This window comes from Xiphias gladius, chromosome 7 (assembly GCF_016859285.1).
Source record: "Xiphias gladius isolate SHS-SW01 ecotype Sanya breed wild chromosome 7, ASM1685928v1, whole genome shotgun sequence".
Taxonomy (NCBI): Eukaryota; Metazoa; Chordata; class Actinopteri; order Istiophoriformes; family Xiphiidae; genus Xiphias; species Xiphias gladius.
In genome coordinates, this window is record NC_053406.1 from 7,890,097 (window position 1) to 7,903,594 (window position 13,498).

Genomic DNA, 13,498 nt, shown 5'->3' on the forward strand with positions numbered 1-13,498 from the left:
TCTGAAATGTAATGAAATACAAGTATAAAGTGTCATAAAATGGATATACTCAAGTAAAGCACAGGTGCCTCAAAACTATACCGTAAGTACAGTACTTGAGCAAATGTAGTTACTTTACACCACTGCTCCAGGATCATACTTTTTCTCTTTGCAAACAAGGAGACATGTATATTTTATTTTTTTATCAGACAAACAGATACATAAGTAGGAACTCAGTCCACTATAACATGACCTTTAGTCGCCCTGAAAAGCCTATTAACGTTGGGTAAATGCGCACAGCATGCTCGTGTTTACCGAACAAACTGGACTGTGGTCAGTGTAAGTCACAAGATTATCACAAAGCACAAGAGAACGACGTTAAAAAAAAAAAAAGAGTTTTTATTGACAGACTTGCTGGGAGAAACGGTGTGCTGCTGTTAAGGAAACACTTTTGTATTTTGTTCAAGTCTCCGTTGAGTTGAGTGTCAGTTTGTAGGTGGATGTTCCCGTTGTTTTTCCGCCAAACGCCAGAATACAAAATTGGCAATTTAAAGAAATAAGCTGCATTTAAATTGGATGCTCTTCGCTATTGCAGCTTAGTGTTTGAGTTTGGCTGATATAGAACACGCATCTACAGTATAAAAAATATAATACTCAAATGTGACAAATGATACAAAAGTATCACATAAAAAAGAAAATGGAAAATGTTAAAGGTGGGTTGAAAGCTGAAAGCCTCTCACTAAAGAAGACCACAGACCAAAACACAATCTAACAACTTCACAAATGTTTCAAAAGTGAAGTTAAACTGATCTTATCATCTCCTCCCCCTGTGTTATCATAGGGGCCCCTCTTTACTCTCCTTCCCCCTCTGGCAAAGGGGGCTTGTCTTAACATTTACTGGAAAAGCTCTTATTCAGCTTCTATCAGAACAATACAAACCTCTGGCTGTCACGGCTGCCCTCATTAGAGGAGAGCGAATGGAGAGAAGAAAACATTTGAACAAGATGTCTCTCACTGATCTTTGGATAGTGCTGCTGGGCTGTTTAGCACTTTGTCAAGCGGCACCTACCATCGCCCCAACGGTTTCACCAGAGGACCAAGACCTTGCCGAGGTAATGCAGCATATGTTCTGCATGTATATTAGCAGTCAGCAGCTATCAGTCGTACGCAAGACATACAGTGGGTGAGACTAATAGACTTTATACTCAGATTGTGTAGGCAGGTAATAAGCACCATTGTTATCATCTCTTGCTAAAAGCATGTTTCCTCTCCCTGTGTCAGGGATATCTCTCTCAGTTCTACACTGACGTTGGGATGGCAAACTCCTCGGTGCGAAGCATCACCAACGACTCCTTCAGCCAGGACCTACAGGCCATGCAGGCTTTCTTTGGCCTGGAGGTAATTACAATGAATGAAATCATTTATTTTTAGCAGTAGTCTTTACACCTGAGTGAGCCGGGATGAAGAAAGAGAACCTGAACTCTGTGGAAATTATAAGCATTTGGATGTCATTTCATAGTTATGAATATGAATATATAATTATGGATATGGAAAACCTTATTTCAGTTTCATGGTTTGAAAACATAAAACATGAGAAAGTTGTCTAAAATATAATATGACTGCTAATAACTTCAGCACTGACAATGGATACATACAAGGAATTATTAAGCAGACGACAAAATGTCGACATGTTTCAAACTTCACTTTAAGAATCACCCTGTTGTTGTTACCTCATTTCATCTTCTGACCACCAGGTGACTGGCGTCTTGACCAAAGAGACAGTGGAGGTGATGAAAGCACCGAGATGTGGCGTGTCAGACATCAGCCGATATGGACACTTCTATGGAAAACCCAAATGGAGGAAAAGGCTAATTACATACAGGTAAGTGGACACTTGGAGGTTCTTATATTGTCGGTACTTTAGTTACATTTCAGGTGGCTTAATATATATATACATGACTGGCGTGATAATAACAACAACAACGATGATGATGATAACTATATATCATTTATACAGGATCACTCGGTACACTCCAGATCTGACCAAGAGTCAGGTGGATGCAACCATTGCTCGGGCCTTCCAACTCTACAGTGATGTCATCCCGCTGGACTTCAAACAGGTCTACACTGGCACTGCGGACATCATGATCCTCTTCAAGGGCGGAAGTCTGGATGAAATAAGAGATTTTTAAACACATTCTCAACCTCTCTGCATGCAGGTCGGACTCTTAAATTACAGATTACATTATCTTCTTTGTGCTACTGCAGATCACGGGGACTTTTACCCTTTTGACGGAGCGGGTGGGGTCTTGGCTCATGCTAACTCTCCTGGACAGGGTCAGGGGGGGGACACACACTTTGACGATGATGAAACTTGGACTCTTACCCAGAGAGGTGACTATACTCCACCATGTTATTTTACTAAAGCGGAAGCCGATGAGTTCTGAATAAGGGCTGAAAACTGTTTGGTGTGTGAAAAAAAAAAAAAGCCTCTATATTCATCAGAATTTTTACTAAATGCTGTAAATTACCCTAATTTGTCTCTAAAAAAATAAATACCTGCATGAAAAAGCAAATGTACTGTATAGTATGTAATACAATGTGTCAGACCTACTTCGTTGTTATTGTTGTGTCCAGGTGTGAATCTGCTGTTGGTGGCGGCACACGAGTTTGGCCACGCTCTGGGCCTGGATCACTCCAGGGACAGACGTGCACTGATGTACCCCACCTATCAATATGTCAACACACACGGGTACAGGCTGCCGGACGATGACAGGCGTGGGGTCCAAGCCCTTTACGGTAAGAAAAAACCAAGCTGAATTTTTGAACTTCAAATATGGCTTTATCAGTACCAAAAGACAGAGACCTCTACTGAACCGCTAAACAACCGACTTGTCCATACAGTGAATGGATCCATTCTATATTTATTATGGCTTGTATGCTTGAGAGCCAGGCTGATTTTAAACACGAGTTCAAGCCCAGAGCATAAATGTCTCTAAAAGTGCATCATTTAGTTTATTTGTGTTCATGGTCGTTTGCTGTAGGATGACTGATGATCATAGTTTAGTTACTCTTGATTTTACCACTCCATCTCCCAGGAAGCCGTACACCAGTGCCCACAACTGAACCAAAACCAAAACCACCTCCTGGTCCAAAACCTGAGCCAGAGCCAGAGGAGCCAACAGAAAAACCAGACTCAGACCCGCAGCCCAACCCCCGAGATGAGCAGTGCAGCCGCGGGCTGGTGTTTGACGCTGCTACCTCCATCAGTGGAGACCTGTACTTCTTTAAAAACGGGTAGATACTGAACACATTATAATCAGTGCATTTATGTTTAACATGAATCCTACATTTTTTTTACATTTCAATTTAAATTCCTTACTAGATACTACTGGAGAAAGAGTTCAGCTTTCCAAGGAATCCGTTTCACTAAAGTGGGCACAAAATGGCCTGGGATCAGCTATGTTGATGCTGCCTTTGAAGTCCCACACAGCAATGTGGTTTATCTGTTTGAAGGTGATTTTCATAGGGTTTTTTTGCATTTGAATATTGATTGTAGTCAATTCAATGGGTACTCTGAAGCTGTACTGATAACTGCATGATATAATAACCTCCAACTGTTTCTCTACAGGTCAACAATACTGGGGCATAAGGGCTTATGCCAAGACAATATTGTCAGGCTATCCAAAGCCTATCACCAACCTCGGCCTCCCATCCTCGGTCAGTAAGGTTGATGCAGCCGTTTATGTGCCAACTACCAGAAAAACGCTAATTTTTGTGAATAACCAGTATTGGAGGTGAGTGTTGGTCATGATTTAATTTTATTTTGTTATTAAAATGTCACGTACCTGTTGGATTTTTAGTGGATAAAAATGAAAATAACTGAGGACTGAACACTGAAATATTCACTTGGTACGGCTACATACCTAGAAAGCATCTATAATTGTCTCACTTTTCTCTCTTGCAGCTATGATGAGAGCAGAAACCAAATGGACTTTGGATACCCGCGATATATCACTTGGGATTTCCCTGGCATTGGCTCCAAAGTAGATGCAGCCTTTGAGAATTATGGTGAGAAATTTTAATTCACATTTAACCTATTTTATACAAATCAAGAATCCCCTTTGGTTAGAATGACAGAAAAAAAATTATGCATTTTATCGAAAGCTACAATAATCAGTATTTTTACATTAACAACATAATTTAACATTTCCATTTATTTGGTTTCTTGAAACATGATTTCTAACGAATGGTAATGTTACTCCATATCTGCTGGACGTTTAAATAGGCAACTGTTTGCTATCATGTTCGCCATATTATAAGACAACTGTGATATAAGTTGTCTGTGATATAATGTGAATTTTATGTTTGCAGCTTGTTGTACTGCCAAAGTGTCAAAAAAGGGTTAATTTGCCTGTGAATTCAGCTGCATAGTTGCCTAAAAACTGAATCTTCCCTCCCACAGGATATCTATATTTCTCAGATGGCGCCAGACAGAGTGAATACTACCTGCCACACAAGAGAGTGATGCGTGTACTGCTCAACTACGGCTGGCTCAACTGTTACTGAGACACAACTGGTCTATGCCCTAAATGTAACTGCAGTTGGCATGCATTTCATGAATGAGTCTTGTGAATAACACAATTTTTTTTTTTTTGTGATGTGGAGAACAGTTCTTAGAGACAGATGCTGTTTCATAGTCTAACTACTGCTTGAGTGCTGACGAATAGCAAATAAGTCAAACTGAGCCAAAGGTCAGTGAATGTTTATCATTTGATCAATTCTGTAAATAATCTTTGACCTGTTTTAAAATGCTTCTGGTTCATTTTTTTGGGTAGGGGAACTTGCAAAGGAATGTGCTGATGGTGAATGTATTCGCTAGGAGATGTTTACTCATGTTAGTGATGCTAAATTGCACAACTTTGGGTGTAAAACAAGGGGTTTAAAGTTGTCCTCTGAACACATCCCAGGGTTACAATTAAATGTTAAAATGGAGTTATGCAAAAGCTCCCCTGCAATTCCACTCTCCCCTTTAGCCATAATATGGCCCAACATGCAGGATTTTCTTATTTGAATATACCAACTTTGGTTACACAGTAAAAAAAAAAAAAAAAAAAAACTGCAAAGAATTTAAGCCATTAGTTATTCTTCATCATGTCTGGACTATTATGTTGTGAAATAACCCTGTCTTTTGCATGGATGCTGCAATTTTAGAATTAGTACCACAGGGTTTGTTTAGCCACATAAGAGGAGATCCAATATAGAAGGAGAGCTGAGTCACCTCTGTGTCATAGACACGGATAAATTAAGGATTTTATAGCTTGGTGTTGCATGTGAGCACAAAGTAGAATCCAAGGTTGAGGCGCCAAAAAAACACAGGCCAAGGAGGTAATAGAGTGCAGAAGATACAATTACTGAGAATAGGGCAGGTTTAAAGGGCTGGTTCACCAAAGTTACGACAAGATATTTTCTCCCATTTCTGTAGTGGTACTCAGTCATACAGATAGACTGGGTTTTATTTGCCTAGGTTTTGAGATATCTTCTTCCACTCCAATGCAGTGGAGGTGAATGGGATTTTATTTGTGTCGTATTTACAGCATTATGCAGTAGCAAAATCTCTTTCCAGAAACAATATGTCCCCATATTCCAGATAATCTGCATTGACCTCCACTGAACAAGGGAGGAGGCAGAAACATTGAATATCTCAAAACTCTAGCAGATAAAACCAACACTATCTGCATGGCTACATACTACAGGGGAAAGACTTTATTTAGTCATGATTTTTGGTGGTCTTAAGAAAAGACTGATTGGAAATAACTGTTGAATACCCATTTAAGGGAAAGCTAACCCTTTTATTGCCTGTCACCATGACAGAATGACAGAAAATAGGCAATAGTTGTAGTGTAATTTATTTTTCAGTACACAGCAAATGAGCCCAGTTTGTCCTAATTTCTGAGAGTCAACCATGAATTTAAAGGCCTTTTTGTATTCTACTGCGGGTAAATCCTTCCTAGATGTAGGTGTAGCATATTATTGCTCTTCAAGATGTCCCTTTAATCAGTGTATTGTTCCCTGCACAATAAAACCACCACACAAACATTGAGGTATGTACCACATATTATAGATCATTTTGCACTAATGAATGATTTGAGGAACGTTATGATTTGGAAACACTGATGGTGCCAGAAAGAGGAAAAAGGGGAACATCGAAGTAAAGACAATGTGATTCAAGAGTTATCTTGACCCTAAAGAGAGTTTTTCAGATCACCATGTTATCAGTAAACTTGCAGCTGCAAGAGCAGAAGCACAGGTGCATGGTGTATAGAGATCTATGGCAGTAGTTATCAAAACTCCACAGGTGAGTACCTTAACACCATCACTGGGACAAAGAAACATTAATCATCCTTAAGTGCGTCTACAAATCCTGTGACCTGGATGAGAGGTAATTACGAGAAACAGTTACAGTACTCAGAAGCAAGTTATCATAAGAGGAGGAAAGACTGCTAAGAACACTTAAAGAGTAATTTAAGACAAAATACACCCAATTTAGATTTTTTTTTTTTTTTGCACCGTAATTTGTACAACCACAGGGTTTGAAATAATTTCTGAACATCAGTCACAAGCTCAGAATTTTACTGACTGATTTCCATTTAAAACCTCCCACTGTGTCCATAACTCTAGAGGCAAAGCTGGCATTTTATCACTTCTCTAATTCTGACATTACTTTGTATGTCTTGAAAACCGGATATCCGGTAAAGGTGCTCTAGGTAAAAATGTCCGGTGGGAGGCCACTGCCTTTATCCGTTATCGATTTTTAAAAAAAAAATGATTTTTACCGTCGATACTCGCGCTTTGAACCACATTGAACCATAAACATTTACTGTGTATACAGCTCCACAGTATCAGCTGTTGCTAGCTGGTTAATGTTAGCCTTTAGCTTCTCTGCATGTAAACAATGCGGTGAAGACGACTGAGGTTCCGGTTGACACACGGAAACAAACAATCCGGAGCACGAACTGACAGAAGTGGGCTTGTTGGTTTGCTCCAGAACCTTGAGGTGTGTGTTGTTGCTTCTACATAAACGTTATTCTTGTATTTTATGTTATTAACAGCTGTGAGCACTTAGCGAGTCTTAGCTTAACTATAACGGAATATGCAGGTCTCTGTTTTGGTTTTGCCTTCCTTAAAGTCTTATTGTTGTCAATGTTATTCTGGCTGAGTGTATGAGGCATCTGTAGACAGAAAGATGAACTGGATCGTAAGTGTCTCGTTAACGTTTGTTCTCTCCAGTCGGCAGAGGTCCGTCCCTGTCTCCTATGGAGTCACTCAACACGTTTGAATCTGAGATGGAGGCTGATGGACAAGGGAACTACTCTCTGTTTCCTGCTCTGGACAGCATTGCAAGCCTGTCAGGGACTGCAGAAACTCTGGAGAGGTTGTTCAGACTAATGCCATTTTAAGACACACATGACATACTCTAGCCGTGCCCAAATGAAAATCTATAGTCGGTGGCAATGAGATCTAAAAAACAAATACATTTTGATACCATGATTTAGTACCATATGTCTCCTAAACAGCAGTGGAGAAGTGCTTTCTGGACTCTTTGTCATTCAAATTGTTTTTTTTGTTTTGTTTTTTTTGGCTGAGTCGCATCATTTGGTAACAAGTGATTGCACACGTTGTTGAATTCAAAACATATAAACAATAGCTCATGCTTAGTTTCCTGGTGCAGCTCTATGTTTTACTAAAATATGGATGAGTGTCTGCTCCAAATTTTTTTGATACTTTATTAGTAATGATTTTCAAAGTAAATCAAATAATAACTTTTCACTGGATGATACTGAACTTTTTCTACAGCGAACCACCCAGCGAAATTGCAGAGAAGCCAAACCTCACATGGCTCGATGCTGCACAGGTATCTGTCATTTATTCCTCTAATTCATTGGGGTGTTATTAATAACATTTACCCCGATCAACTCCTGTGAAAGTTTTTTGTTTGGTAACTGTTTTTTTGTTTTAACCTTCCTCTCGTGTAGATTGTCTTGGAAGAAGCAGGACGTCCCATGCACATAAAGGAGATTAAGCAGAGAATCATCGACAGAGGACTTGTTCAATCCAAGTACAGCAATCCTCTCAATTTACTACACATCTTTTTGCCCTTGTCCTCAAATGTTAAGCCAAATAATGAAACATTGAGGATGTTTTTTTTTTAATGTTCATTGAATATTTAAGCTTAATGTTTGTTTTAATTTCTTAAGTAGACCACAGACTTCTACCTGAATCTACATTTAGACCCTGCCTATCTTGTTGCTCTCTCCTTGGCAGTGCAAAATCGAGCCTGGAGGCTGTCATGTACCGTGAGGTAAGGAGAGTGTTTAAGAATTAGTCTGACAGCAACCTCTGCTGTTGAGTATAATAACTTGCACCTCCATTTAGCATTTGTGTTAGTTCAGTTCGTACAGTACCTGCGTCGTCTGTTTTTCTGTTATTTTTTCTTCGTGTTTTTCCATCGTGCTTCTTTGACCTTATTTCATGATTTTAAAGAAGAGAACTGATGTATTCAGTGCAGAGAATATCCTTGCTCACATGCACAAGCCTTGAAGTGGCTGTATCTAATAATGATGGAATTAATTTAAATTGGGAGTTAGATTTGGCTTTTCCAGCCCGGTGCATTTGGCCTCAGTCTCGCATATGTTTCAGACACAAAAAGGCAGCAGGAGATTCAAGAGGATTGAGAACAGAAACGGAGTCTTTGCACTGCTGGTGAGTTAACTGGGATACTAATGCCAATTTCACACAAATCCTGAGTATGTTATGGCAAAAAGCATTTGACCTTTTATGCCAGGCTATTTGTCACTGATAAATACTCAGGCGTTCCTGTTCACACAAGACCTGGGTCCAAAACTGTAGTTGGATACACATCACTGCCTGGTATAATTGTACCTTATAGACAGAATGTAATTATATTGAAAATAACATTTCAGTATCATAAAAATTGGCAGGGGCAGTGTTTTTTCAGTGGAGATTCAATGCTATCTGGCAGTCTGATAATCTGATATAATCTGCTGTTTATTTCCTTATCAGAATAGAAATGATTTATTTTAATTTCTTTAGTTTTGAACAGCTTGTGCACATTTTGTTTTCAGTACCTTTCATTGTTTGTCTTACGGCAATTTAAGTGGAAGCTACATCAGTGTTAATTTTTCGTCTACATTTTAGTCTGTATTTTCATTCATCCTCCTGAGGGCAACACAAGCGCAAGCCTCAGGTAATTCCCGGCACATATAAATAGATCTTTCTTTCTCTCCCCCTCTGTCTCCTCACAGACTGATGAGGAGCGGCAGCAGGCCCTGCAGGCCTTCACCGCCCAGTCTTTCCTCAGCTCTCCGCAGCAGAACACCCTCGGCAGCTCTGGCTCAGGTGCCTCGGCGACCGCCTTCCCGTCCCCCACCAGTTCCTCTGAGCATAAGGCCAAGATGAAGAAAGGTTCCCGGAAAAACCAGAACGAAAAGTACCGGCTCAAGTACATCAGGCTGCGCAAAGCAGCTCGTGCTATGATATTTGTGAGTGAACTGTGGATTAATAAAAAGCTGTGCCTAGTTACTGTAGGTTTTCTTTCACATCTTGCATATATGGTATGATATTTGTTAAGAGTGGCTGATTTTTAAGTCATCATCGGTAAAAACTGTTGTATTTTAATAGAATTTGAGTAACTCTCAGAAACAGATCAGTTGCGTAGCTCTGTAATTATCAGTGTTTTTAAAACTGTTTTACCCACAGGAGAATGCAGCTCTCTGTGATGAAGTTGCCCACTTAGAAGAAAAGTTTCTGAGAGCAAAGGAGGAGCGGAGGTGAGTGGACATGTGTCAGCTATGCTTTTGATTCCCATAATGTTCTAAAGCGGTGGCATTGGCCATTTGGTGTGTTTAGCAGTGATCCCACTTTGTCCTGTTTTGTTGCTCTTATATAATTAATGATGGATTTCTTTTTGTGATGCCGTACGGTGGGAATTTATGATGGTCAAGTTTCACATTTCTCATTTCATGTGATCTCCAAAACTCTATGATTCATTTATATTTACGTTCATTTTTTATTTCCAGGTTTTTACTGAAGTCGTTGTTGCAGTACCAGTCCTTGTCAGAGGGGGAGATACTGGTGACACCCAGCTCAAGCTCTCATCCACCTGTGCCGCCTGTGGCATTAACCTCAGGTACTGCCGGGGCTTCAGGCCTGTCTGGGGGGCATAACTTGGCGTCGGTGGTGTCAACGGGTGAAGAGGGACCTCTTAAAAAACCCAAGAAGGAAAGGAAAGAGAGAGGAAGGGAGAATGGAAAGGAAGAACGTGAGTTCTGTGGTCAACTATTAATGCAGATGCTTACTGGTAAGAAATCTGAATGGTTTGCATTCACCTTTCAAGACAGCTTGCCAAACGTTTTATTCCCTTATATTTGTTCAGTGCCAAAGAAGATGCCTAAGAAGAGAAAGCTCGCAGACGGGTCTCGGAAGCTGGTGCAGCCCATCCCACTGGACTCATCTGGTCGTCCTGTCTTTCCCATTGTGCTGGGAGGTTTAACGGTCTACAGTCTGGGAGAGGTCAGTATCTGAGATGAGAGTCTGTTTTATCACCATGGTACAGTTATGGTAAACCTCTGATCTGAAGTCTTCTCCCTATTTCAACTTAACCTGGCTACCTTAAATGTAGATTGATGGGCGAAAAAAACAAAACAAATATCTGACTGCTCTCCAGATCATCACAGACAGAATGCTGTTCCATGACGAGTGTGCCATCTACCCAGTGGGCTTCTGCAGCACACGAGTCTTTGCCAGCATGAAAAGCCCCGACCAGCAGTGCCTCTACACCTGCCAAATCAAGGATGGGGGAACAGGCCCACAGGTACACACACAGTTGTGTCACTTTTGCCAAATGTCCATCATCATTCTCCCGGACCTAGTACGCAGATGTTAATAAAAGTATTTATAAAAATTGTAAATAAAGCGTTTGGCCTGCTCAGATCAAACACCTACTACACTGGCAATCAAGTTGTACTTCTGTCCAGTTTGACATGGTTTGAATGAAATTAAGATATTTTGAAAAGAATTGTACTGACAACCTGATTGCTGTATTGCAACTGGCGTTACTTTAAATGTTCTCAACGTTGCCGCAACCCCCACCAGTTTGAGATTGTGCCCGAAGAAGATCCTCAGAATGCCATCGTGGCCTCCTCTGCCCTGACGTGCCACTCCAACCTACTGAAGGCCATCGCGTCTGTAAGGTACAGATGTTCACTACAAAGGCTTCGATTGAATTGATTGTACTTATTCTGCTTAAATGAACAAACATCTAGAGATTTTGTGTTATTGGGTATGGTGTAAATCAAATGTCCACTGTACGTCCAAGATAATTCAACTTCATTAAAATGCCACTTTTAATGCATCTGTGTGCTCATTCAACATGTCCTTCTCCTAGTTCCAAGTCTGTGGCACCCATCGTGCCGTCAGGAGCAGACTTCTTTGGCTTCTCTCACCCCACCATCCAGAATCTCATCCAGAGTTGTCCTGGAGCACGCAAATGTACCAAGTAAGTTCACTCTGCTTAATGAGCGTGGATTATAATTACAGTACGCAACAAGCACTTGACATCTTTTCTTTAAAGATTATCTTTAAAAATAAGAACAAGATTTGTTGTCATGTTTTTACCACATCTTAGACTTTAGCTGTTTACTTGGAAACGCAGACTCTTCTGGTTCTGTGTCCAGTGCAAATTTTGATTACTGAAACAAGAACATACTGTCAATAATATTTCTGTCAACAGCCTACAAGGAACAATACAGGTTTAGGCGTCTAACACATGGCAGACTAAGACTGCATCATTTGCAGACTCAGCCTTAATTTCTAAGATAATTTATTTCTAATTATAATATACACAGGCAAATCTCAGCACTTTCAAGATCCACATTAGTTGTACAACTTTGCGAATTGCATGAAATGTTGAGAAGTGTCTCCCAGACAGGGACTACGAGTGAACCTTTCTTTACTCCGAACTTTTTATGATGATTAAGATAATGATGTTTACTGGTTGATGTGGAAACCAAACTATTGGATCATATAAAACCGGAGGAGCAGCAAAACAAGACTGAAAAACATTAAAAAGCCAGGAAAAAGTATTTTTATGTTATGGAAACATGCTGACATAGTTGTATTAATGAATCTATAGTTTGTTAGAACCAGATCATCTTCATCATATTCAGTTTTTACCTTGTTTCTTTAGCTACAGATGGATTCGTTTTGAGGTGTGTCGCCCCGGTGATGGCCAGGTTCCTCACAGCTTATCAGAGGACGATGCCTCTGTCAACTTTGAGGCCTACCAGAGACACCAGGGCTTTGATGAGAACATCAAGACAGAGCACATCACAGGTTACTTAAATATAATTTTCCATACTGGCAATATTTTTTTAGCTTGGCTGTAAATTACCTCTGTCTGTTACAATGACAGGACCTTGATTATCACATGGTCTATACAAGCAAACATTTCACAAGCAACGTAGGTTTGCATGGTGTGTCCATCAAACATAGAGGGACACGGTAGCCTCCAGGTTAAACAGCTGGGTTTACTGTAAAGCAGACACGTCACAGGTTCAAATGTTTTCGTGGGGAAACAAATGAGAAACTGTGTCTTATTCCTCAACAATTGCTGTCAAAATGTCTTAGCAAATTAGTGAAGCTGCTGCAGTGGAGCCACTTTATTTCACATTATTTCAAAGTACTTCTATTTTTGTCATTTCTTGCATTTTCTAATGCTTACATGGGGATCGCTCTGCATCACATTGACAGTGACTCTTGTTCCTCTATTTGCCCATCTGGCTTTCCTCAGGACAGACACCGCAGTCTCCTAGCTCCTCTCATCAGCACCACCTGACCTCCCCCACCATCAAGCCCTCTACCTCATATTTCAACTCCTGACTCGGATAGCGCCGCAGAAATCAAAGTCTTACCCGATTGTAATCCTTGTGAACTTTCTTTCTCATTAACGAGCCTTACGTTTATTTTTTATTTAAAAAATAACTTCCTGCTTAAATTATTCTTGAATAAAAGGTGGCATGATAACACAAATTTATGCCATCTTCTAGCTAGTCCCAGACAGCATTACTGGGGATGTGTGATAGCATGGTTTATGATACTATACTGGATGTGGCTGACGAGTTAGCTTTGTGCTTAACATGCCAATAGCAACATAAACCCAATGTCTCTTTAGTAGAAATTACACTCTCACTGTATATAGGCATATGTGCTGGATTTTAGAAATTGTGTCTTAGTTGACATTATGTTTAAAATGTAATCAGTACAACCTTTTTTACTAGTTGGATTACACAGGAAAAACTTAAAAAGGTTATTAAGCTTTCTCATTCCCTAGTTTTGGCACATGACATACTATAGCATTGGTATTTAACTGTTGGTACCTTAATTCAAGTTTTCCAATTAAATCATGTTTGGATTAATCAATAATTTCATTCTTTTTTTA

At 40.0% G+C, this 13,498-nt stretch overlaps 2 protein-coding genes across 5 annotated transcripts; both read left to right on the forward strand.

The window, feature by feature from the left end:
* The first annotated feature begins 407 nt into the window (after positions 1-407).
* LOC120791805 (macrophage metalloelastase-like) lies at positions 408-5,092 on the forward strand. 2 transcript variants are annotated; one of them, XM_040130538.1, is made up of 11 exons: positions 408-1,091; positions 1,261-1,377; positions 1,734-1,861; positions 1,997-2,145; positions 2,248-2,373; positions 2,617-2,778; positions 3,078-3,276; positions 3,365-3,495; positions 3,611-3,776; positions 3,947-4,050; positions 4,445-5,092. In XM_040130538.1, exons 1-11 carry the CDS (start codon positions 957-959, stop codon positions 4,546-4,548), a joined length of 1,521 nt encoding a protein of 506 aa, XP_039986472.1. In that variant the 5' UTR covers positions 408-956; the 3' UTR covers positions 4,549-5,092. The 2 variants fall into 2 exon arrangements, with proteins under 2 accessions (XP_039986472.1, XP_039986473.1); XM_040130539.1 differs by having other exon boundaries at positions 1,059-1,162.
* Positions 5,093-6,708: 1,616 nt separating this feature from the next.
* On the forward strand, positions 6,709-13,476 carry tbrg1 (transforming growth factor beta regulator 1). 3 transcript variants are annotated; one of them, XM_040130535.1, is made up of 15 exons: positions 6,709-7,036; positions 7,270-7,414; positions 7,837-7,894; positions 8,016-8,098; positions 8,305-8,341; positions 8,680-8,742; positions 9,306-9,542; positions 9,760-9,830; positions 10,080-10,321; positions 10,436-10,572; positions 10,727-10,873; positions 11,155-11,252; positions 11,447-11,557; positions 12,248-12,393; positions 12,851-13,476. In XM_040130535.1, the coding sequence occupies exons 2-15, from the start codon at positions 7,296-7,298 to the stop codon at positions 12,937-12,939; spliced, it is 1,638 nt and encodes a 545-aa protein (XP_039986469.1). In that variant the 5' UTR covers positions 6,709-7,036; positions 7,270-7,295; the 3' UTR covers positions 12,940-13,476. The 3 variants fall into 3 exon arrangements, with proteins under 3 accessions (XP_039986469.1, XP_039986471.1, XP_039986470.1); XM_040130537.1 differs by lacking the exons at positions 6,709-7,036; positions 7,270-7,414 and having other exon boundaries at positions 7,876-7,894; positions 8,241-8,341; XM_040130536.1 differs by lacking the exons at positions 6,709-7,036; positions 7,270-7,414 and having other exon boundaries at positions 7,878-7,894; positions 8,238-8,341.
* Positions 13,477-13,498: the final 22 nt, after the last annotated feature.